Here is a 26,344-nt window from a genome sequence, read left to right on the forward strand (position 1 = left end):
TTCTCTTAGTACGACAATCCGACGTCTTGTGTCTTATGTTTTCATATATGAAGCCACAGACTTGAGACTTCACCGTCTGGTTATCGTCCTTTCCTTTCCCAGTGCATTGTTATAGTTATAAAACTTTACGCTGCTGGGCAGTTATAAAATTACGCTGCCCCTGTGCCTCCATTAGAGGTCTACCGCTTTTGAGGCCTCATCCAAGAATTTGTCATTTTTCTCACGAATGAAAAGCGCCAAACCCCTGTGGTAGCTGTTTCATATTAGTTCTGCGACCATCCAGTGTCCAGCCTTATGGAACATCTTGGTTTGCAATCTCCACCAAACGGTTAAAGCAGCACAACAGCCTAGTAGCATACTGCTTGATGGTTTCCCTATTTAGCGGTTTACCTTGCTAAAATTGTTCTCGGTAACCCTCGGCTGTAAACCGAAACCACTGTAACAAAGCTAGTCTTGCTTTCCTATAATCCAGAGAGCCTTCGGGTGACAAACAACCAAGTACATTCTATGCTTCCCCGCTGAAGCACAAGCTGAAAGCTTTGGCTCACTTTCCTTTTGTCCAACCTTGTCCCACGGCTACGTGTTCAAAGCGGTTTATGTATAGGTCGAGGTCATCCAGAGAATACTTAAGCCTGGGGATGATAAGAATATGTGGGTTGGTGGATTCTGACTCGTCTCTTCTACCTCAGAGAGCTTGAGACGCAACTGGAATTTTTTTTTTTCTAACCTAGGGTGCTCCTTCGTTGCAGCTCTCTCTAAATTCGCAGTTTGGTTGCCTCTCTTTTGGCGGCCCGTTCCGCGCGCGCCTTCGCATTTTCCTCACGAGCCTTGGCGAGTTGTACGTCCTCTCAAATCCTTAATTCAGTGCTATAGCCACAAACACTGAACCAAAGTAACAAACTCGGCTAAGCTGAAGCTCATAACTCTCCGTTCTAGCAGCTACGAACCGAACAACCTGGTTTGTTTTGTGGCGGATGCGAATTAGTTAATACTTGGCGTGCCTACGTTAACGTGGGGGCGCTTGCTTCAGAGTCCATTAAAGGCGCCAATACACTCCTACGTAACGCGCGCGCGCGCGCGCGCTCGTCATGGCGACGTTACGTTGGCGAAAACACGACCCTCTACAGTCCGGCGGCATCTGGCGCCGACGCGACCGGCGGCATTCGGCGCGCTCGGACGTCGCCCGGCGCCGAATGCAACCGACTGCACTTCGCGCCGACCGCGCCGAGCAAGTTAGCGCCTAGCGCCCTCTCTCGTCGAGGTAGAGACTCACTACTCGGCAGGCTGAGCCAGAACGAGATGGCCTCTTCGCTGGAAAGCGTGCCCGACCTGTGCCGCTCCAAAATCGAAAGGTTTCTGTGTCTCCGAAATCGAAAAGTTTCTGGTGTCTACGACACCCGTGTGTTTACGACACCAAAAGAATGGACTACTGGGATGCGGAGCGGGAAAACAACGCGCGGGAGCAGATACGCAAGTATTCTGGCCTCTCAGCAGGAGCGTCAATGCTGCGCACGTGTGTGTATACGTCTCTGGATATGCTATTCATTCAGCGCCTGTTTGTTTATCTTGTTTTCCCTGTATCAGTCGAAGAGTGCCCGAGACTATGGAAGTGGCTGAGGGACCGCTATGCTCGTGAACTGAAAGCTGTTGAAGCGACGAAAAGGAGTGGCAGCGGCTACGTGTCTGTTATGTAGAGAGACCTGTTCCTCTTTCGACGCACACCACGCGACACACGGTCCGATTCGGTGTCCGATCCGGCATCCGACGCACCGGAACGGCAGCCGGAGTCGAGGTGTTTTGCCGTGCCGAAGCGCCGGATCGGACGTCCGGCGTGCGACAAACCGGGCAGATTTTCATCGTCCGACGCGTCCGACAACCGCACCGTCGTTTGACCGCAGCCACTGACAGCGTGGCTGGCATGTGACGTTCTCTGACGTTCCCTCCACGGAGGCGGCGCTGGCTGGCCGGTTTCTCGCAGTCTTTTTTTTCCTTGCCTGCTGCAGTTTGTTTCGGACACGAAATAGTTACCAGTTCAGTAAAATTATCTCGAACGTGTGCCTGTGATGCAAAGCAGCGCCTAATACACTAGCACCAAGCCCCTGGCGAGATCGGGAGCCGTGACGCGAGGGCATTTCGCGGGCAGACAGCACACACCGACCGTCTGAGCGAGGCTGCTCGCTTCGCTTGCACGTTTGCCCTTCGCAACGACTGCGTCGAGTAAACGAATTGTATTTAATTACGGGCGACCTAAATGTAAAGTGTTAATTGTTTTGGCAAAAATAAGCGCTCTTTGACGAGCTCGCGTTAGATCGCCAGCGCCGTCGGCCCAGCGTCCGCCTACCTAGGCTCACCGGCCCTATCACTGGTTGTTGGCGGAGCCGTCAGTAGGCAACGCGCCGTTGTGAAGTGTTCCGTCACTCGCAGGGGCACAATTTTATCGACAGTATTCGCGTAAAGCGAAGCAGTGTTGTGCAGAGTTGTTTGTATTGTGTTTCTCGATGTGGATATGAAGTGAAGCTGGCGGGCTGTAACTGGGCGGAGCTTACGCGCCGCTCAATCTTTCGGATGCACGCACCGTGTGCGGCGAATCGTCGTATGCCGCATGCCGGAGCATGTGTCGCCGCACGTCGGATCGGACGCCGAATCGTGAGTAACAGTCCGGTGCGCGGTCGCAATCGCTACCGACAGAGAAAGCGCGCGAAAGATTAGTTTCGATGTTCCACGACAGGCGCCACGGAGCGGCGCGGTGTTCTGCGCATGCGCTACTCCAGCTGCGGCAGGGGCGCGGCGTTGTACTGTAGGGGGACGGATAGCCTGACGCGGCGTAGCCGACCTGGCGTGACGTAGCGCAACCACCACGCGCGCGCGCGCGCGCGCTGGGTCACGTCGAAGTGTATTGGCGCCTTAAAGGAGTACTGACACAAAAAAAATCCACATGGTTTTTTTTGCTTTAATAAGTAGTTAATGACCCAGTAATCACGGCACGAGACCTCATTTACTTCAGAGCGCGACAGGTAATTATCTGCAGTCTTTTTTGTAGCGACCAGTCCCAGTTTCGGTTTCAGAGAGCAACGAAGCGGTTCACGGGGTGTGTAAACAAACTGGTCACGTGTTCGCAAAAAGCCATGACGTATGCTCTGCCGCGCAGCCAGCGTGCGGCGCGCCGGCACGCGAGCTTCGTGTTGCTAGTCGTCTGCTACGCCTGCACGTGGTTTGCCATGTCCTCGCCATCATCGTCGTCGTCGTCCTCGTTTTCGTCGTCCAGCGGTGACGATTTCCTGCATGTGGGAGTCGCCGCCGTATTAGACGTGGCCAATCATTTTCAATTTGACCCACTGGAGAGCAGGGACTCGGATATTGCGGCCGGCGACGGCGAGGACGAACCTCAACAAAACCTTCGCATCGGCCACGTTCAATGGTAAGACACAACAAATCGGCGTTGAACGTTGTCTGCACGGCATTTAACCAGTAGTGTGTAGTAGCGGTCTCAACTCTTCGCATGTCATAATTAATCTCAATTTTCATGACGTCTTAAGAGCAACAAATGCTGCGGCATATATATGCTATGTATCCATTGTATTTAGAGGCATGGTAATTGCCATGCTTCGATGTACCCACATGTAATCTGGTTTTCGAATGAGCGACGGCTAATTGCTTTATATGCCGGTCTAACAGCAGACAGCTTATTTATTTATGTTACCCTCAGGATGCAGTTTGTAAAACAGAACTGCAATGCTCAGCAACATCGGCGAATTGCAGTGTGCGGAGCCAGCAGTGCGCACGTTTCATGTATCGCGATTATCGCAGGTGCCAATGTGGACACTGCAGGGCAATGGAGACGCAGCGCGAGTCGGTGTGCTGCACAGAGCTTGACCGTGTGGACGCACTCCGGGGCAACGAGGCGTGCATCACAAGCCACCCCACCTTTGTTCAGGCTTGCCTGAACGTGCATGCCCTTGAAGTGGCGTATTACGCCCTCATGGAAGACCGCCCGGCGCTTGTAGAGGCCCTGGAAATCCACAGGTATTTATTTACACCTTTTCCACCACGGCCTCGACTCAAAGCACGACGTTCGCAATATTAGATTTTCGGTCGGGAACTATTTCTGATCTCGCCTCGCAACACGACATACGTCCGTCCAACCTTCCGTGTTAGTGTTCGAGCCCATCAATCGTAGCACGCGCGTAACTTTTAAGAGACGTGCAGTCGGCGTCACAAATTTACGATTCACGGTATCTCGGACAACATTGAATTACCAGCGATTCCTGCAGGGGTCATGGAAATATTCAGCCTTTCCTCGTAAGCCGCGGACCTATATACTTTGACGCCGGCTGTACGCTACAGGAGGCATCACCCGCCGCTAATTATCGTTATCTTTAAAATTCTCCTAACCTTGTTTATTTATTTTCAGGCGGTACAGATACACCGCATACCGCCAATTTGCACGGTGGGTGTGGCATCGGCTAGGACGGGGCAACAGGAAGGTGCTGCCCAGCTGTGTCGTTGCTGCTGTGAGGGACGCCTTCCCATCTGAGATGTACACAGGATTTAAATATCCGGATTATTAAAAAAATGTGAAAAAAAAATGTGCCTGTGTGTGCTGCTGCAATGCTGTGTAACAAGATGGTTCAGACATGAAATTTGCATTGCACATGAAGTTAAAAATTGCCTTCTCAACAAATTGGAAAATACATAGTTTTTATTCACAAAATATATAGCATTATTGCTAACAGGGCGACGACCAAGGTCTGCATCAGTTGTGGCCTACACATCTACAGCTGACATGATAGCATAGACTGGTAGAATATTTCAAGTTCAGTGAATAGAAGGGCTATATGTAATCTCACCAGTTCAGTCATTGCCATTCTCACTTCTGCCTATCACATATTCATTTATTCTTACCATACAATTCATGCAATACATTTCGGTCTATGAAAACAAGAAGCCCTCGGAGACATGACATGCATTTAGAAATTATTCGCTTCCTTTACACGCGCATACCAAATGCGTACTCCCAAGTGCAACATTATAGCAGCGAGTGGAGCGCATTATGTATTCGTGTCATGTACAATTGCACTGAGGAATAGCTACACAAAACATTTTTAGAGGGCTTAGTAGTTGTGTGTATTTAACTACATTGGCAGCTCTCAGAAATAGGAAACTGGCTTGTGCAAAGTCTGGGTTCTTGTCCTATTTAGTACATGTTCATCTTGCAACAAATGGCACAAGAGTAGACGACGCGTATTAGAGTAGACAACTGCCCCTGTTCTAGTCATGTGCCATCATCCTCTCTGCCATTTCAGCCAAGGCTAATGCAAAGTCGTGCTATATTAGAGAAGATTTCATTAACTATGGCAGAACTGCCCACTTTTCATGTTTTTTGTCAGAATGATGCAGAAACAAAGTGGGTGAGGTTACAAGGTGGTTCAAAAAGATAAAACACGAGAGACAACAAAGTAGTAGCCCCTCACTTCCTGATGTTGCACAGACCATGCGAAAGTGGCAGTTGCTGTCAGAAGGGGCTTAGAGGCACCAATTTCAAATAGAAAGTTTCGAGTTTTCTTTTTTTGTAACCGTATTGGGCTCTCTACTTACGGTTACAATGATAAACTGAGAATACTGTAGTCAGACAAATATGTCATGGCCTTTTCACAGCAATAACTAGTGTAAACACAATGTTACAGAACATCAAAAAGCAGAAGTAGCAGCCGAAATGTTTATTAGGTTAAGAAACGTAACAAGCTCCAAAAGAAAACCAAGATAAATATTGGGACGATGTGTCACAATTATTTACAGGATAAGAGATGATAGCTCAAGGTTGGCCATCTACGCAGATAATCGCAGCACAGTCCAACTTCATTGTCTTCATTTGTATTAGCACGTTTCATTTCCCCATTCGCAGACGATGCCCAGTGGGCAAGTCAATCAGAGGATCAATGGTGGTAAAGCTTGAGGCGTGCGGCGTAAGTCAACTGTCTCTTACTAAAGTGGCGATGGGTACTTGTGAGACGAGAGATTACATACATAACGTCACTGAGGTGGTCGAGAATGACGAACAGGCCAAGAACTTCTGACACAAACCACAGCGTCTACAGTCACAACGTCACCATTGGTTCGCAGATATAGAAACCCACGGAAGCGACCACATTCCTACCTACATGAAGATAAAATCCGTTCCATCAAATTTTAAACAAACAATAGATTGGCCCGTGTTTAAATCGCTTATGGAAGACGCATGCCACAAAGGCATTTCGTCCACACTAGAATTTGAGATCGCCAAGGCTATGCAGGATGCTATGCGCTCATATCAGCCATTAGAGAAATACACAGATTTTGATTCGGAAACGCAGAGCCTCCGTGCTATCCGCCGGCGAGCGGAGCGACGGACTAAATCATTATACGACCTTAGAGAGGCCAGACGCATTCAAAAGAAACTTCAGCGTCGCCTTGCTGCACTGTAAAATTAACGCTGGAAATCGTTTTGTCAGTCTCTCGACCCGCGTAAACCTTTGTCGGTTGCCTGGAGAACAATCCGTGGACTTCTATCACCTCCTCAACAGCGTCGCCCATTTAAGTTTAGCCCTACATCAAGGACGCTGAGAAGTCGAGGTAGCCGAAGATTACTGCGCAAGGATCGCGGGTCCGGCGCTCACGTATTCACCTTGCGCACTTATTCCCATTCCCGAGATCCTCGTATGGACGCTGCTTTCTCCATCGAAGAACTGGAGGCCGCACTTGCTGGGTGCAGGCTATCTTCATCACCAGGACACGATGGCATCACATACTCTGTGCTTGCAAACCTTGGTCAAGAGGCCAGAGATGCCCTTCTTGGCCTATACAACGCATCATGACGTGACGGCCTGGTCCCTACAAAGTGGAAATCCAGTCGGCTTGTTCCTCTCCTCAAGGCTGGCAAATCCCCGTTGGAACTGTCATCTTACCGTCCAGTAGCACTGGCCAGCTGTGTCGGCAAGGTAATGGAGAGAATGATCCTTACACGGTTAGAATGGTACTTGGAATTTTACAACGTCTATCCAGAGGTAATGGCTGGTTTTCGACGTGGCCGCTCGTCAATAGATAGCGTTATCGACCTGGTAACATATGTACAACACCAGGAACATCTGAAACGAATCACTGCGGCCCTATTTCTTGATGTTAAAGGCCTGGCCTGGACGTCCTCGTAAAGCGTGACAGGCGCAGTCTGGCATTCACCGTGTACAGAAAGAGCACACACACAGGCAGGTATCTGCATTTTAATTCAGTGCACCCGATAAACCAGAAGAGATCGGTAGTAGCCTCTCTTGTTGGCAGAACCAAGCGTATCTGCACAACGCCACAAAGCCGTGCTGCCGACCTACAAGAGGTCCACCGTAATCTCTCGGCATGTGGCTACCCGAAGTCGTTTGTGAACTCGGTTGAACGCCGTCTGTCTCAGCCCCCAAGGCCTGACTGTGTGCTCCCAAGAAAACGCGCCCCCATACCGTATGTGCCCGGTGTGAGCGAGGGCTTAGCCCGCGTTCTACGCGGTTATGACGTCCAGGTAGCTCACGTATCGTCCCCCCCCCCAAAAAAATTGCGCCACCGGCTGGTAAACGTGAAAGACAAGCTTCCAAAGACTAAGTTTCCTGGCATCGTCTACGGGATTCCATGTGAAGACTGCGACTGCGTATATATCGGCGAGACAGGAAATTTCGAACAGCGGTTGAAGCAGCATATCAACGATGTAAAAAAGAAAAAAGTCGCCTCAAACGCCTTGGCAGAGCATGCAGATGACTTGGACCACAAGATTGATTGGGATAACGCGAAGATATTAGAAAAAGAAAGAAATTTGACGTCAAGACACCACTTGGAATCTCTCCTAATCCAAATGACAGATAACACCCTCAACCGGAATGACGGAACCCTCCCTCCCATCTACACGCGCTGCTTACAACATATTTTAAAACCATATAAACATTGTATCGCACGCCCTTGATTTCATTGTGAACAAGGCTCCCGTCAGGGGAGCCAAAACGTATTTTCTTGTATTCATTCAGTGGTCGGTGTTTTTTTTTACCCTTCTTCATGATGCCTCCCGACCAGACGGGCTTCCGTCAAAACCTCGACTTCATCCCTACCCTTTTCAACCTGGTGCTCGTTGGTCTCGCTGCTTCATTACCGCAAACCGTACAACTCTCCATATATGCGGACGACATTTGCATATGGGCTTCAGGCGTGACAAGTGTACAAGTTCGCGCACGACTTCAGAAAGCCTCAACGGCTTTGTCAAAATACCTAGGAAGACAAGGCCTGGAGCTTTCTGCTGAGAAATGTGCACTTGTTGCTTTTACTAGCAAATCGATAGTCCCGTATGTTTTGCGGATTAATGACGAAATTATACTATATAGACGAACACACCGATTTCTTGGCGTCATCATTGATAGAGACTTGTCTTGGAGCCCTCACATCTCGTACATGACAAAGCGGTTGGCCGCCATTGTGGACCTTCTTGCTTTTCTAGGCGGCAAGTCCTGGGGCGCAACAGTACCGTCAATGTTGCAACTATATAAAGCACTGTTCTTGGACTTCCTGCGGTACAGCTTACCTGTAATAGGAAATACTTGCACCACGAATATTCGCAAACTCCAGAGCGTGCAAGCCCAAGCACTCAGGACTTGTCTCGGTCTTCCCAAAACTATGTCATAGATTGCGACAGTGGCCATAGCCAGAGACGCTCCTTTGACAGTATACATTGATACAGATGTCCTGAGAGCGCTCATCCGACACCTGACTCGGATTCCCTCACACCATCTTGCTTGCTTGCCAGCACAAAGGCCACTTTCAGCTTTTGCTAAAACTATTGTAAGACATCAGTCGTACTTGCCATCAGAATTTACGCCCGCTACACGATTGTCAGATCCATTGTGGTGTCTGCACCGGCCGCAAGTTCAACTGATAATTCCAGGAATTGGAAAGAAAGCTGGAGCGCCATTGCAAGCTTTGAAACAAGCGACTTTGGAGCACATTCACAATGTGCACAGATTCCGGCAACATGCATACACAGATGGCTCAGTAAAACTCAACAGCTCTGCTGCTGCAGTCATATTCCCGGCACAATCTGAGGAAATCAAATTAAGAACTTCATGTGTGACCAAGAGCCACCCAAAAGAGCCAGTCATGGTCTCTGTAGATGCTAGTGCAAGCAAACTAGTTGCAGTGCTGCTACAAAATCAACAACTAGTTGCATATGTCTCTGCGTCACTGACATCAGCACAAATAAACTACGCCCAGATAGAGAAAGAACTTCTTGCAGTTGTGTTTGCTTGTGAACACTAACTTTTATACATATGGCCGACCTGTGACTGTGCACACTGACCACAAACCACTGATTGGTCTCTGCAAGATAGACTTCGATTCAATCACTCCAAGACTGTAGCGTCTATTTCTACGTCTTCAGAGATACAATGTCCATCTTGTGTATGTGCCAGGCAGACACCTTACTGTCACAGATGCCCTTTCATGTGCTGCAGACACATCTCTCCACACTGACACATCCGATTTGGAACAGTGCAGAGTGACGACTCTGATCACTGCTTCAACTATAAAGCTGCAAGAGCTTCGTATTGCAATGAAAAAAAGATCCAGTTCTTCAGAAAGTTACCCAGTATGTTCAGCATGGGTGGCCAAAGCATCAAAGTGTTGATCCACCTGCTAGACCATGTGCTCATTGCCAAGATGAGCTCCATCTATCGGATGGCCTTCTTTTTCGTGGAAGACCCCTTATCATTCCTACATCCTTCCAACAAGATACTCTGAAACGACTTCACACAGCACATCAAGGCTTTGTATCAACGAAAAGCAAAGCACGTGCAACATTGTATTGGCTGACAATCAACAAAGACATCGAAAAAATGGTCACCAGCTGCAAATTCTGTCAGCAGCACCAGCGCTCAAACCAATGAGAGCCACTAATGGACAGGAAGCTTCCCACCACGCCTTAGCAGATGGTTGCCATAGATTATTTTCACTTCAACAATGACACTTACTTGCTTATAGTTGATTACTTTAGCAAGTACATTGTGGTTGAGCAAATTACAGACATTTCAGCTGCCAAAGTGATCTTTATACTGAAAAAAAGAATTTGCGCACTTTGGTATCCCAGAAGAAATTATCTGAGACAATGGGCCACCGTTCAACACTGAAGTGTTCAAGAACTTTATCAGGAGCTGGGATATTTCCTTTAACCCAAGCTCTCCATATTATCCAAAGTTCAATGGTCTCGCAGAAAGGTCTGTACGAACAGTAAAAAAACCAGCCTGACCAAAGCACTGAAAGACGGTAGTGACCTGTCGCTTGTTCTCATGGAGCTGAGGGACACTCCAGCGGACAATTTAATACTGTCTCCAGCAGAACTTCTAATGGGCCACAAGATAAGAATGCTCAAGCCAGTGGCACCCAAGCAACTAAAACCACTTTACGATTGTGGTGCAGTCCAAGAATGCTTTCAAGTTCGCCAACCACAGCAACAGTCATGGAGACAAATACGAAGCCATTGTCTTCCGTGAATCAAGGTGAACAAGTGTACTTTCGCCGAAACAACAAATGGGAACCTGGAATTGTAGCCCAAGTTGGCCCACAACCACGATCGTACGTGATCAGAGCCAAATGGAAGGCAATTCAGAAGAAACCGGTTCCATATCAGGCCAGGCGTTTGGCAATCCAGCTGCACAACACCTGAGGACTGCTACTCATTTCGCTCAGAGAACTTCACCTCCAGCAATCAACATCACTAGCAGTGCCATACCAACATACCCTGGCAAGATCGCACTACACGCTCGGGAAGGCGAATTGTTCCTCCAGCAAGATATCGCTGAAGACGAAATGCTCGTGCAAGAACTGAACTGCAGAGACCTAGCAAAAAAAGGGGGGGGGGTTCAGGAAATTACGGCTTCCCAAACCTAGATAGGCGAGATTGCACAAGTGACGTCTTGTCGACAGGCCCCGAAGAACTTGTGACATGAGGTGGCTTCGCTGGAAGGACATATGGAGTGCCTCCATTGATGTACTCTTCAAGTGTGCAGAACAGACGGTTCACATAACCTGCATGGCCAAGAGGCACTCGTGATTACTGAGTATGCAACGAAACAAGTGGAAAAAAACACACAATTGTAAATTTTACACTATGTGCTATGAAATTGTGGTAAGCAATTCTAAAGCGTTTCTGAGTTCCTGTGACCTTTTGGAAATGCAAACAATTATGTCCGTAAGGCTGTTTCTCTAAACAAATTACAATAATTGCTCTTTACACAAAGACAATGCCGAAATATATTTTGTATACTTTCTGGCCAGTTTCAGTTTGTTTCTACGATTCTGAAAGCAGTCTTCATATATGTCTGGTTGAGCTAAATTTTCCTACAAGCTTCAATAAGCTAGTGTGCTAAATTTTAGAGCATGTGCCCAATATTTAGAAAGAGCGCCTCTGAAAATAAGCAGTTTCAATGTACGTGGCTGCTGTTGCATGTAGTTTGTGAAAAGTTCTTTAAGAAGTAGCACTGGTGATTATTTTGCCAAAATTCCATAAGAAGGACACCAGCCCCTTGCATACCGTAAGTCGGCGCCTGCTTGACAGAGGAGACACTTGCTTCTCCGTTCCGCGCTTTTGGGTGCTTCACCTTCCAGCGAAGTTCTCCACTCAATGTCACGGCCTGACCCTTGTCGGCATTTTCATTGTAATGCAAGGCAGCCAGTGCAGTCCTGCAGTACAGGAATATGCCATAGCTATGTACATGCTATATTTTTTATGTGCACTTGCCCAGCCCAACATACAAGCAGTAAGGCAACTAATTGAATATACTTTCACAGTCATCAATATGCACAGTACCATAGGGAGAAACTGCTGCATTCCCCTGGCAACGAAAACGACACTCTGAAATGGAAAGTAGTCTTACCAGACTGAGCAGTGTACTTAATGCATAAACAAAAACAATGAGAAACTGAAATCAAGTATGTGTTCTGCCTGGAAAATTTGCAAACTTTATTTATTTACTATCTCACAAGTAATAAAATTTTAATAGAGCTTGTATCACCATCTAGCAGCACATTTAGTGTAGCAGATGGCAAAAGCAGCTGTCTATATATGCACTGTTTTTTTTCTCTTCCATGTATGTGTGAACTGATGTTAATCGATTTGGGTGATTTTGCCTGATGTCAAATGAGCATGTCAGGGCAGCAGTAGGTTTGTGAAACTCAGCACGAAGCTTCGAAAATTACTTGCCGAGACAGCTCAGATGCTAGGAACAGCTCTTGGTACTTGAGTTTGAGGGAAGGCTACAATGCACAAATGGCGCAAAAATTTTGAAGGTCATTGTTCTATTGAAGATGATGACCATTCAAGAAGAGAAGACCATTGACTTCAAAAACTGACTCCACTGTGGAGAAAGTGAATCAAGTCATTCTTTCCATACAGACTGTCTGCTTTACACAACACTGCAGATCCGGAAAGCCAATTATTATACAAATTATTTTGCATTCCTTGTCCTGAACATCAAACACATAACCATTAGTGTTTTCCAGCATTCTCAAAATTCAACGCATCGAGTTCATCACAAGAAAATTTACAGTTGTTAAGCGTACCGGTGCGGTTAACCTAGTGCAGTGAACTGAGGACTCGAAACGATATCAGGAAATGCTAACACATGTAGTTTTGACCTTACTATCACTGCTTGCCATTTTCTCACAATAATTTCTACAACAAACTTACCTTGCAAACATTCCATGGAAGGAGTAAGCATAAGCCTTCGGGGCGAAGCGATTGATTATCGCATGAAACGATTCCACACTAAAGGTCTGCATGTGTGGAGAAATTTGACGGATGTCAGTCAAAAGCCTCTTGTTCGTCGACAGGCTGGACAGCTTGTCATAAGCATGGGTAGCTGCAATAATGTACACAAACATGAAAAAACAAAGACACTATTACCCTGTTTGTGGTTGTGTAAAAAATGTCATTTTCTGGCATTACTCAATGTACCAACTGTGAAAGGTCTTGTAGCACAGAATTCAAGAAAAAGTTAAGTTTACTTGTTAATTTGGTTCTCACCCTGGAATATCACGAACGATGTGACGGTCATAAAGGGAAGTGTCCAATGCACATTACCATGGGAGAGCAGGCACACTTATTTTTCATGGTGTCTGTGCTCTAAAACTTTTTGCAGTTGCAGATACTTTGCTTCTACACTTCCGTCAATTCAGCCCTGACATGGCTGAGAAATGGCCAATAATTTGGTGGACCAAACAAGAGACAAATTTTACTTAATATCCAGTGTCAACACACCGGACTGCACTTAATTACTGTCTGTGAAGAACAACATGTCCTCTGTATACATGTGGTCCACAGTGCATGTGATAATTTGCATTTATGAAACAGCCATGCAGCAATTACAAATGGTATGGTTGCCCATGCCTAGACTAACCCCTTTGCTAGTTTGTCCTGCACCAAAAACACGCTACACAACCTGTTGCCACTAGCTATATAAATAACTTATAGTTTGAATATGCTTTTGTAATTATACTGAAAGCAGTGGGTCATCATGCTACATTAATCATGCTGGTCATGCTATGCAAGAATGTTTTTCTGTTGCTGACGCTGCCTAGTATGCGGTTTTAGTTTCATATCAGGCTGCACCACACAGGCAGTTTCCTGGCGAATGTTCTAGAAAAAAAGGTGTGCATTACAGTTGTGGAATATACTGTATTAACTCATTGTCAGCTACAATTTTTGCTTTAAAATTTTCTTGTGACAGGTGAAAAATAGGGATTTTTGATGCTAGATGATGCAAGTTTGTTAGGCTCACTGTACCCTAAGCGCCGCTCAGAAAGGTGCTGCTGTTATTATGGTAACCACTGGATAGGATAAGCAAAGAAAGATTTTCTGTAAAAATGTACAAGAAAGCTGCACCTGGAAAGATCCATTTCCGTGGCTCAAGGTCGCCATGCTGGCATCTATCATAAAGTAGGCTGTGGCCATGGTGTTTATCTTGGATGTGGTTCATTACAGAAAGCCACACAGCCACGGCAAGGTCACCACTGCCATTCCCACAGTGCACTGAAAAGTATAGGTGGTTGACGATTGAACGTGTCCACAGGCCAATGGGAGCGCATCCTGTAGATTTAGCAGCCTGCAACAGCTTCTTGTTTAGCCCTGTACAACGAAAAAGAAAGATAACAAGCAACTAATAGTAAAGGAGTCTCTAGCAGAAAATACAGACAATGCTGACCTTTGCAGACGTGCCATGCATCAAACAGGTGGTCCACTTCAGGCCTCTCAGACTTGAAGTACCTGCATCAGTGTTGCAGACTTTGCCATTTCACAAACAGCTGCGTTACAGCCTGCACTACAATCGTTAGTATGTGGCCCAGACAAAGAGACATGTCATTGCTGCACATTGGTCTCTCACTTCTAGTGAGAAATGTATACAGTGGTGGCCTTACAATGGTTTCCTTGTGCTTCATGGTTCCCACACTACTGAACTGTTTTCATACACATTAAGAGTAGATGTAATAAGTTAGTCATATTGACACGTGTACAGTGAAACCATGTTGATATGATTCTGCGTAATACGTTTGTTTTTTTCGTTTCCCAGCCAACACCCCATGGAGGAATGTGTTTTTACGCGGTTGATACGATCGCGTTTTTACCTGAAGCTGGATGATACAACTGCAAACACGTATTTATGAAACTCGTAGCTTTATATTCAAGTGTACTAGATTAAATTACGTTTAATCAATACGCGCTGCGCGGCGGCGGCGGCAAAACGCGTGCCACAAAAGCTGCCGCAAAGCAGATCATATCAACGGGGTTCCACTGTACTTGTTCATCTTTCATCAGTAACCCCTTTTTACCTGCTAACGTGCAGGACACGCCTGCAAGTATCGGAAGTTTCTCGAACATTATCGATGCTACTATCTGTCGTCTGTGGTCACCAACACTTATGTAATCTGATTGTATGAGTGACGCGAATCGTGTAGTACTTTCTGGAAGACACGCGGGCACCAGGGATTACTCTGGAACCTTTGATCACTAATGTATAAAGTAGACATGTTTCGCTGCAGATCAGTTTATCAAAAACTGACGGATTGTGCATGCCGCTCTTGTTGTAAAGCTAGTTAGTTTCTTTGCTGGGCACAGGATGGCCCAATAAAGAATCAGCTTCGTCGTTTACAGTTTTAGCCCTGTTTTCTTCAACGCCACTGCTACGTGACATTATTGCATTATTTTTGCCGTGAAGAATTTCTCTTTTTTCTACTGTCATGCTTTCTTTACTTTTATGAATGCTGCCATGATTACAGCACAATACTAATTAATCCGGGTTGTTTTCTGGCTACATTTGAGGGCACTTTTACTTAGCACTTTCATTTACATTTGGCAACACTGACCTGCGCACTTGTGGATGCCGGTCAGTCACCGCTTCAGTGACAATGATGCCGCTGTGATCAAGGGAGGCGAGAGCCCTCTTCAGACCCTCAAGCTCCATGTGTGTGCTTGAGGATACCTCGTTGCACTGGAAACCAAAGAAAATGCTTGATGAGATGCACCTAAATGCGGCTACTAGACGAAACAAACAGCTGAAGAGAGATGGTTGGTTGATGGTGAAGAGGAAAGCCTGCTACTCACACCGCAACTATTTAGCATGCAAATGGCACCTAAACATTGGCCAAGAGTAGTGAAAAGGAATAAAAAAGCGGTAACGAATGAAGCGGACTACTTCTGGAATGAAGCGGAGTACTTATGGTCAGCTATTTAATAAGATTAAATAGCAGACCACACCTGCCTTACCGAACTTATGTCTGGTGGTTGGTTATTCTACCCGGACTGCTACATATTTTAGCGCAGTCGACGACGAACATGTGGGTTACGTTCTGCATCGGCCAGACGTCGTCACAGCATGTTGTCTTCAAGAGTTATCAAGTGCAAAGTGGGCCGTCAACTGACCGTCCATGTCATGTTAGTTCAGCACACTTCATCGACACAGTTATGAAAGAAGCCTCCATAGGACGAGAGCAACTTCTTCAAATGGAATCGGTGAAGGTGCATCTGTCACTACCGGCACTGAAACAAGTGAACCTCGAGCCAATGCGATATGGACGCTTCGCGCAAGAAACCACCGCAGAGATGAGCATCATTATGAAAATTATTGAAGAGCAGCAGTGACAAATGACGCAACACAGTCAACTAATGAAAACTCTAGTTGAGTCACTCAGCCTAGACAAACCAGTGCAAAAGCTTGCGGAGCCGGACATTTTTGAAGGCAATCACCAAAGCCCTCACCAATGGCTATGCTTCTATAAGTACGCATTGGAAAAAATTATGTGGATTTCTGATGATTAAAAAATTTAAAAGATGCGACGTTATCTTCATGCCACCGCTAGGACATGGTACAATTTGCAGCTTCTTGACAAGGCAGCACCATGTTGGGAGAAATAGAAAGTGAGTTTTCTGGCTGCTTTCGAAATCAGTGCTGTAAAGAGATTGGATGCTGCTCTAGGTTACCAGTACGCATCAGGACCTCCTCTAGAGTATGTCCTTGAGAAGCGTAATTTGTTGCATGCCGCTGAACCTAGACTCGCCTCAACAGCAGATCTTGCCTTAGTGATGCAGGGTCTCTGTTTAGACATTCGAAATGAAGTTCAGATGAGAGCCCTAAGGACCCTTGACGAGCTTTTTCAGTGCCTGCAGAATCTGTTAACAGGAACAGAACTGGAACAGGAAGGCTCAGTGTGGAGGAGACAACTGGTTTTTAACAATCAGGACGTGAATAAGTTGAGTAACCATAAAACCATAAGGAGTGCCTATCGTCGAATAGCTATGCACCTAACTACATGCACAGTTTGGGCTACGCAATGGGCACAGTTTTATATCAGAAGTCGCCACGACAATCGGATCATAAAAAGCACTACGTCGTTGGATATTACAGCTATACATTGAAGCCTGCTGAAGTCAATTCATACTACCACAGAAAAAGAAGCGTTGGCAGTTTTAAAAGCTGTACAATACTTTAGAACCTATCAAGAAGGTGCGAAATTCACCATTTTTACCGATCATAAAGCTTTGGTGCATCTCCTAGGCAAGGCACAACCAAAGGGTCGAATCGCGAGGTGGGTTAATTACCTACAACAGTTCGACTTTGCCGTATCATACCGGCCTGGCCCACTACTGACGAATGCGGACGCTATGTCGAGATCACTTGTCTACGAGACAAGCGAACAAACACCCAGAAGAAATAACTCATGTGAAGTTGTGGGAAGCCACTGAGGAAATAAAGTTTGTGGACGGAAAATATTGCATGCCATCGACAATGGTTCCCAAGATACTTCAACTACACCACGACAGTCCAGAGTCAGGGGGACATGACGGCTTCTGGCGCACTTACAACAAACTGCTGAAAAGGTTTACTCGGCCAAGCATGAAGGACGACATCAGAAATTACATTCGCACGTGCCGCCTATGTCAAGTGAACAAAGTGAAATTCAAGCAGGCGACAGACATGATGGTAACCCCAAAGCATTCACGCATCCCATTTAAAGTCATCCACTTAGACGTCGGGGAACTTAAAAAGATGGGAGAAGGCACAAAGAAAACTCAAGCATTTTTACTCAGTATTGACGAATGCACAAGAATGATCACGGCCAAGGCAGGAAAACGCCAACAGTGTCATTGCTCTTCAAGCTCAATGCTTCCAGAATACAAAGACGACAGAGGGTGGCAATGGCCCGACCTTTTGAAACAAAAAGTTAGCCAACTGGACATGAGATCATGGGATAAAAGTAAAATATTGCTCACCCTACCATCCTGCAGCAAACGGCCTTGCTGAACGTGCTATAAGGGACATCAAGCAATACATGAAGATGTACCCGAAATTCCGAGGTGGCTGGAAGCTCTGCCTTGAAGCTGCTACAAGACCCCACAACCATTCTCATATACGGATGCAGTCCTCTCTTTGCCACTGCTGGAATTGTGTCTACTCTCCCTGTGGATTGCGAACTCGGCATCCTGGAGAAGCTTACACTTAGTGAAGTAAAAAAAAAGCGAGAGACAAGAAAACGCCTATCGACAGCGCATGAAAGGAAACTTCGACAAGAGGCGGAACAGTGACATACGAGATACAGAAGTGGAAGACCGCGTCCTAGTCAGGAAAGGAATTGGAAGTACCAACGCTACGTTTTACAGACCTTTCCCTGTGGTTTAAAATGGCATCGCAGCATGATGTATTGAAGGCTATTTGGTACCTGGGAGCCACCGGTCAAACAGTGCGTGCCTCAATCGGAAATGTGTTCAACTATTACACCAGGAGGTGTAAACACCTGGGGAGGGTGAAGCGGACTACTTCTGGAATTTAAAAGAAGAGGAAGAAGGGGGGTCGGTGGAGAATAAGACTAAATGGCGGACAACACTCGCCTTGCGGAACTTATGTCTGGTGGTTGGTTATTCTACCCGGACCGCTACAATGAATGCCAGAAGAAAAGAGGTAAATTTGCTGCTCTGCAGGTGGTAACTGCCCATACGCTCTGCTCGATGCGTTGTGCTGGGAAACAGAGGTCAAGGAGCAGTGCATGTGGCAACCAAATAACATTCTGTGCTCTTTAAATACAGCACTTGTAGCAGTTATTTGTAACTATAGTACTAATAAATGGACATCATCATAACACATAAAGAAAGAATGACTCTGCAGGGTGAATGGAAATTTCTGGTTAGTTGCAAGTACAATGAATGCCGGCATTATCCCATGAAAGAACGTGGTGGCAACATGAAAGAAAATAATGTAAAGCAATGCACAATGTAACATAATAGCAAAGAAACAATAAAACCAAGTATATGCCTGTGCCTAGAAATAAGTGCATTACTGAGCTCTCACCTGCACAAGCTCGATATCAATGATGCGATTCAAGTTTGTCTCCAGCACTGAGTAAACGCCATACTTGGCACTGTAGCCAGGAGAATCAGCGCGGCTGTCGCCTGCTACTTTTGCTCCTCCTCCACATGACACAACCGTTTGCACGAGCCGCCTCTTTTCATCCTGCCAGACCTGGAATATGCATAAAATGCATTTATTGACACGTATTCCTTTGAATATGAAAGGCAGGCCATGTATACCACGTCATGAAATGTACACCTCAGTTACAGTGTGCAGTGTGTATGATATTGACAATTTTTTTCAGCATGCAACACCGAACCACCAACAGATTGTGGTCATCTCAATTTGTGTAATACAGAAATTCCATTACCTCGTTCACTGCTGGAAGCAACAACTTGCTTTGCAAGCGATGGTACGACCTCTCGCTGAAGCAGGCTACGCCCGCATTCTTAAGAAAACGCAAGGACTGCGCTACGCTGCAGCCAGTGAAAAAAATCGCAGCAGCCAGTGTAATGTCGCCCACGGCACGCTTCCCTTTCTTCGGCTGACTGTGCCAGATGTTCACATGCTTTTCCTGGCATATCACAGAAGCAGTGACAAGAGAACCTTTCACCTGCAAGCAGGATAATACAGCACATAGTGTATTTGGATACACACTGGAGACAACCCTACACTGCATTATTGAAAAGCATGTCATCTGTTGTGACATGAGTGAACATTGGGAACAGGCATACATGCAGGGGGGCTGCAAACTAGCTCCAATTAAAGGCACATGGGTCGAAGAAACAAGTGATTCAGGACAGTGCCATTCCTAGGGAGTCTCTCACAAAGTACTGATCGAGCCGAATGCTACTGAGCTTATGCAATCTCACGACAGCCAGTGCATTCGTGCAACCTTACATAGTGGCAAACTAGCTGTGCACAGTCACTTTATTTTAGTTACGAGGAAACATTTTATGTGTTCACATACATGGTTTCTGCCGAAGGCACCAGGTACATTTTTCTGATCGAATGATTAACACCTCTGTCTAATACATTTGCTGCCATTGTATTGGTAGTGACAATGGATTTACAACATTAGAAAAGATGCAGGAAAGCCTGCAACAAGACGGTGTGCTGAAAATTTGCATTCCTAGTTCCATTCCCCCTCCCCTTTTTTAACATAGGCAACACCATAATTTTCGCAATGACGGACATGCCACGAGGATAGGGGACAGCACTTGAAGCTGGAGCTTCCCTGTAGGTACTCTAAATGGCACTGTTAGTCCTGTTCGAAGAGGAAAAAAGGCAGAGATGACATGCCACTGCTTAGGTAATCTTGAGACTTTTGGAACATGCACACACCTATCTAAACAAACTTGCTGGGTCCGTCATTGTATGCGTGTGCAATTTTTTTTTTAGCTATTAGCATTGTGTCATGAAGACACATGACAGTATCTGCAATGCTGTTAATAATTACACCATTTATTTGTGAGAGAAAGAGACATGCACACCTGTAGTGAAGGTTCAGCAGGGAAGCCACAGGTCTTGCAAGTTTGGAATACCTGCAGCAGGCATTCCTCGTACACAATGAACTTCCTAGCTGCAAGAGGTTCACCTGAGGATCTGTTAAGAAGACTATTGATTGGAGCATATGTAAACATTGTTCTTTCATGAACTGGCACAATTGTGGATATACTTATATTCCTGCTAGAAGTAGCTTTTATTATGATGCAACCACCATGCACTGCAACGACAGCCCACAACGAGGAAGTGGTGAGGCTATAATTGCACAAATTGTGAAGTGCATGAAATTTCACTGCATGGACGTGACGCACACACATACACACAGATGACAAAGAAAGGCATGAGGAAATGAGAGATTAGATGCTATAAGTACAGCGATAAACTTCTCGCCAAAAATAACATGGCAATACACAAGCTAACCTTTAGGGCATTACAAGCCTATTTGTCCTGCACGCTTACCTGAACACATAATGAGGAAGTGCACAACTGGTACCTTATTAATACAGTTTTCACATTACTATCGAGAGGAGCATGTCCATGATTAAATGAAAAGTAAATTGTTTGGTTTTACAAATGCCAGAACCACAATATGATTATGCGGCACGACGTAATGGGGTACTCCTGATTAATTTCAACTACATGGGTTTCTTTGACGCGCACCCAATGCACAGTTCACAGGCATTTTTGCAATTTGCCCCCATCAAAATGAGACTGTTGTGGCTTTATCGCACAACTTCATGCTTAGCAGCACAAAGCCATAGCCCATAAGTCACCACGGCAGGTGCATGCCTACGATGCAGGAAGTTGCAAACAGGATGATGGTCGCCGTCCCTGGACTTGACTGCCACAGCCAGTACGTGGTCAAGCAAGTACAGAGGCAGGCAGAAACCATTCCCCTGAACCTTTTCTCCCTCGTGCACATTTAATGCCCCTTGAATGAAGCTCAGACAGTGCAGCTACTGAACTCCTTGGATTGTTGTGGCATAGAGAAAACATGAAGTTATGTTGAAAGATATACTTCAAGGCCACTGACATTCATGTGCTTTCTACTGCAGGCTCAAACAAAAAAAACAAAATGTCATGTCACTTACGCCACTGAGCTGTTCAATGTAGGCTCATATGTCTTGTCATAAGTGTTGTCTTCATAGGTCATGGATGGCTCTGAACATAAAGGTGTGGAACACCGCTGACGCATTTCCTCCATCAACAGGATGTCCGGCAATTCCAAATCAGTCTGGCATGCTGGAAGTGCAAAGAGGCATGAATTTGCTAAGGGTACCCCATTGGGATCAGCACATAAACGGTTCCATAATAGCTTCAAGTTTATTAAATTAAATTAAATTATGGGGTTTAACGTGCCAAAACCACTTTCTGATTATGAGGCACACCGTAGTGGAGGATTCCGGAAATTTCGACCACCTGGGGTTCTTTCACGTGCACCTAAATCTAAGTACACGGGTGTTTTCGCATTTCGCTCCCATCAAAATGCGACCGCCGTGGTCGGGATTCGATCCCACGACCTCGTGCTCAGCAGCCCAACACCATAGCCACTGAGCAACCATGGCGGGTAGCTTTAAGTTTCAATACCACCAATACAAGTACACACTACAATGGCATGACAGGCACTCACCCACTTCCTTGACAGTTCGGCTTGCTTGCACCTTTGCAGATTTTGTTGTAGCCTTCAGAGCCGCCTGAGTGGCCTTGGAACGAACTTCAACGAAGCGCTGGGATGGTGCATCCAGCTTTACTTCACCTGTGAAAACAAGTAGTCAGCTGTCTGCCTTAAATCAAATTTTTATTTATTGTCATTTTGCCATTATATCTTGATTTTTAAAAGTACATAGTAGCTGCTGTTTGCTGTATGTTCTTCACGATTTTTATATATCTTGCCTCCGGTAGTCTCCAGGACGTTTTCTTGCTTTTAAACTGCCAAATGTATTGGACAGAAATGTATTGGGCAGTTCTACACTTATTGCACTTCATCAAAGATAAAAGCACATGTGCAGCGTTACAGAAATACGGAGCCGTATAAAGAGCGGGCGCAGTAGAATGTCCACTGAAATGGCAAGAACTTTCATATCTTTCTTTTATTTCTGCGTTCTAACCCTAGTGTAATATCACCTATTTCTATGGCGATGCTCGTTTACGCGATCGAGGGGCGCGGCCTAGCCTTTCACTGAGGAAAAGTCAAACATAGCTCAGTTTTTGTAAACGTGACTTGATTTGCCGTTCGCACGGTCATTGGTCAGTACATCGCGCACAGCACCAAGAAGCAACGTTGAGCAACCGCCAAAACGGTAATCTACGCTTATGACTAGTCATCGCACGGTGCACTAAACACACACCTGATGCATTTGCGGCCTCGTTTATCTCGTAGTCAGCGTTGAGGTCCATCGACCCGGGATGGGGGGCAGCTGGCTCACGCTCCGTGTCCGAGCACGACTGCGCAATATCAGGCATCATCAGATATGACGCTATCATCATGCGTACGCACCACTGAAAGTAGTACAAACCTGTCGTCGAGGGCGCTTGGGCAATGGAGCAGGACACAAGGTGGCGTAAATAGTCGGCACAGCACCAGGCTTGAGGATACGTCGTCTTGGTGGAAAATCGGACTGCGTTAAGTCCAGCGGGCTTTCTTTATAGCATGCACGCTCGAAATGAAGGGAGCAGATAACGCTGGTTTTCTGCGGGGTCCACTCTAAGCGTCCAGTGGCGCGCACGAACTCGGTCCACTTCTGCCAGTGAAGGGTATCGCGGGGAAAACTATGCATAGTTATACCCAACCCTGAATATGTTCCGCAGAAGTCAACGCAGCAGTATGTACGCGGCATGGTGCTGTACTCGCAATTCGTGCGTGGTCAGTGCAGCACAGTCAAGCTGATAGTGTGGGAAATATCCCGACGGACACGACAAAAACTGCACTTCCAGCGACAGGGAGAGCGTACCACTACAACAGCTAGGACAAGCAACAACAGAGGAGAAAAGCACGTGTAAAACCGCATGGCAGCCAACGAAAATTCGTGACGTGGCCACATGACGTAGCGTTTTTTTGGCTATTTACCGACCCCGGTGATGTCCATGTCGCGAGGTGCTGTGTTTTGCGGTTGGCTGCGCGCACGTACTTTAAAATTGATTTTAAATATGTTCTAAGCGATATTCGCCGCTGATATTTTATAGACGATGTGTGTGTGACCCACTAAATCGATCTCACAAGTTATCTCGACTTCAAATTTTTGTGTCAGTACTCCTTTAAGGCTTGCGAAGTTCGAATCATTATGGCCACCAGTGAGGTGAATTGACAGTGAGGAAAGGAAGCAACGAAACCGAGTGTTAGCGAAGCGTGAACTTATAAACCAAAGAAAACATCAGACACACAGATGAACTAAACGAGAACCCAAAACCAAAAGAAACCTTCATGCGGCTCGAAGTTTTCTTATACAATTAAAGAATAAAAAGAAAGTAAGGTCCGAGATTGGCCTTAATTACTTGACATGCGTCGGTGCAGCTGCAGGGCGTCATTCGCATGAAGATAAGTTGCTGCTCGCTTCTTGAGGATTAGGCACAGCTCGTTCAATGTGTCGAGTATGAGTGGAGCGTAGTGCTTGCCTTCAGCCCCATAATTTCAGGACCAAGCGAAGAGCACATTCTTGAGGTACGACGGAAGCCAGATCGCCTCGTATAAACTTTTAGATGGCTTTTTCGGTACCGCTGAAATCTTCAAGCTCGGACAAGGTTCTGCGACTTCAAGCAGACTTGCAGCCACGCTTCTCTGCCCGACACTTCTGAAGTCTTGAAGCTCGCTCCCGCAGCCCAACAGCCTCGTTTCTTTCACTCAGCATAGCGGCAGTCTTCCTAAGGCGTTCCTTTTCTTCCTCATGTTCTTCTCCTCTCCCTTCAAGAATCCATGTGATTTCGAGACTGGTTGTGGGCCAAAATGTCGCGTCGTGCATGCTTGTGCCGCATCCCGCCATTTTTTCTCTTCTTTTAAGTCACTGGCGCTCCGCCAAGCCAGACGTGCATATTAGACTTCATGCATGACAAGGCCCAATTTTATATACCCAGTGGAGTCAATGGAAGAAGCCCTGTAGTCAAGGGGCACATATCGAGCAACACATATCCACTTGCCCCAGTGCATATACCTAGTGACAACTGCCCATTAACACAGATCCAGTAGTCGCACCCGGTGGCACGTACGCAGTGGCTTCAAGTACTCATATGTAGTGGTACACAGTCAGTGACCCTAGTGGCAAACACACAGCGATGCCAGTGGCACATATTTTTAGGCCGCACTACCTTCGGGATTAGCTCATGAAGACGCCGACATACACCACAAGAACTAGGTTGACGGAGAAGATTTCTTCGCAATAAGAAAGCGGAAATATCGTTGATGAGAACAACTGAATAAATCTCTCGGCTGGTTGGGTTAAAGAGCCACACGCTAGAGGTAACGCTGACGGACTGTAGAGTGACATAGGCAGTTAACCACACCGCTTTTCAGTGTCCTAAGAGAAATCATTGCAAATTGCAATGCATGCTCACTAACCTGGAGAGGCAAAGCAGAAAGGTGGGTCTCAAAATTAATCTGCAGAAAACTAAAGTAATGTTTAACAGTCTCGGAAGAGAACAGCAGTTTACGATAGGTAGCGAAGCACTGGAAGTGGTAAGGGAATGCATCTACTTAGGGCAGGTAGTGACCACGGATCCGGATCATGAGACTGAAATAACCAGCAGAAGAAGAGTGGGCTGGGGTGCGTTTGGCAGGCATTCTCAAACCATGAACAGCAGGTTGCCACTATCCCTCAAAAGGAAAGTGTATAACAGCTGTGTGTTAGCAGTACTCACATATGGTGCAGAAACCTGGAGGCTTACGAAAAGGGTTCTGCTGAAACTGAGGACGACGCAACGAGCTATGGAAAGAAGAATGATGGGTGTAACGTTAAGGGATAAGAAAAGAGCAGATTGTGTGAGGCAACAAACGAGGGTAAACGACATCGTAGTTGAAATCAAGAAAAAGAAATGGGCATGGGCCGTTCATGTAATGAGGAGGGAAGATAACCGATGGTTACTAAGGGTTACGAACTGGATTCCAAGGAAAGGGAAGCGTAGCAGGGGGCGGCAGAAAGTTAGGTGGGCGGATGACATTAAGACGTTTGCAGGGACAACATGGCCACAATTAGTACATGACCGGGGTAGTTGGAGAAGTATGGGAGAGGCCTTTGCCCTGCCGTGGGCGTAACTAGGCTGATGATGATGATGATGATGATGATGATGATGATGAGAAATCATTGCGGCAATGAGTTTACGTGGCAGAAATGGTTGTGTGTTGCAAGCACTAGGGGGGTTATTTGAATGTTTGTTGGGAATTTTTGAGTACTCGCTTTCGTGCCATTTTTTAGACGTATTCCAAAATCTAGGATCAAACAAAGGCCACACAATATTTTGTATTTGATGAGAACGGGGAACGTGTTATGGGGGATGTGTATACAAAGATTAAATTGCGTGATGTAATTGTGACTTTAGCAGCAACTTACATATCCGAGAGCAAGAGACGGACCATATGTAGTTTTCCAGCGTTCTGTAATAACTAAACGCCGCACTACGTTGACAGAATCGCAATGGGGAGCAGTACAGACGTAAAATGTACTATGGTTAAGTTTTCTGCGTCAGTTAGACAGATGGACTATAAATACGGAATACTCATTTTCCCTATATTCAGCCGTTATAAGAAGTGGGTATACGTTTACTCAGGGTCGCCGGTGAACTGAATGGAGTTATGTAGTCACATAAAAATTTCTCGAATGTGTGGACTATGTTGAACTTATGCGGGTCTAAATAGTATTGCAGTTACGAATACTTAACAATCGCTTTCTCTGCATTTTCGATCGTTCTGCGAATCCAATAGGGCTTTCCGGTGCGTTTCGAAACTGTAATTGGTTCCTAGATTA

At 46.2% G+C, this 26,344-nt stretch overlaps 2 protein-coding genes across 2 annotated transcripts in view; one reads left to right on the forward strand and one right to left on the reverse strand.

Annotated features, from left to right (window-relative positions):
- Positions 1-2,910: 2,910 nt before the first annotated feature.
- Positions 2,911-4,568, forward strand: LOC135897384 (P2X purinoceptor 7-like). The gene is made up of 3 exons (XM_065425995.1): positions 2,911-3,418; positions 3,808-4,023; positions 4,412-4,568. The coding sequence occupies exons 1-3, from the start codon at positions 3,126-3,128 to the stop codon at positions 4,566-4,568; spliced, it is 666 nt and encodes a 221-aa protein (XP_065282067.1). The 5' UTR covers positions 2,911-3,125.
- Positions 4,569-4,691: 123 nt separating this feature from the next.
- The window catches only part of LOC135897385 (uncharacterized), a 44,270-nt gene continuing 22,617 nt past the window's right edge, over positions 4,692-26,344 (reverse strand). The window contains exons 4-16 of the mRNA XM_070533971.1: positions 22,910-23,011; positions 22,742-22,838; positions 22,024-22,149; positions 21,485-21,635; positions 20,381-20,504; positions 19,258-19,500; positions 18,888-19,058; positions 15,412-15,536; positions 14,253-14,314; positions 13,934-14,176; positions 12,740-12,911; positions 11,585-11,733; positions 4,692-11,079 (exon numbers count right to left, since the gene is read on the reverse strand). Coding sequence (XP_070390072.1) covers positions 10,922-11,079; positions 11,585-11,733; positions 12,740-12,911; positions 13,934-14,176; positions 14,253-14,314; positions 15,412-15,536; positions 18,888-19,058; positions 19,258-19,500; positions 20,381-20,504; positions 21,485-21,635; positions 22,024-22,149; positions 22,742-22,838; positions 22,910-23,011 — 1,923 coding nt within the window. The 3' untranslated portion in view covers positions 4,692-10,921. The remainder of the gene's footprint in view (positions 11,080-11,584; positions 11,734-12,739; positions 12,912-13,933; positions 14,177-14,252; positions 14,315-15,411; positions 15,537-18,887; positions 19,059-19,257; positions 19,501-20,380; positions 20,505-21,484; positions 21,636-22,023; positions 22,150-22,741; positions 22,839-22,909; positions 23,012-26,344) is intronic.

Source organism: Dermacentor albipictus, chromosome 2 (genome assembly GCF_038994185.2).
Source record: "Dermacentor albipictus isolate Rhodes 1998 colony chromosome 2, USDA_Dalb.pri_finalv2, whole genome shotgun sequence".
NCBI lineage: Eukaryota > Metazoa > Arthropoda > Arachnida > Ixodida > Ixodidae > Dermacentor > Dermacentor albipictus.

What these genes read in the sequence shown, in the direction of transcription:
- LOC135897384 (XM_065425995.1), top strand. Translation starts at nt 3,126, where the DNA reads ATGACGTATGCTCTGCCGCGCAGCCAGCGTGCGGCGCGCCGGCACGCG. An exon ending in CGCATCGGCCACGTTCAATG is followed by an intron (nt 3,419 to 3,807) that starts GTAAGACACAAC and finishes CGATTATCGCAG; the next exon opens with GTGCCAATGTGGACACTGCA. An exon ending in GAGGCCCTGGAAATCCACAG is followed by an intron (nt 4,024 to 4,411) that starts GTATTTATTTAC and finishes ATTTATTTTCAG; the next exon opens with GCGGTACAGATACACCGCAT.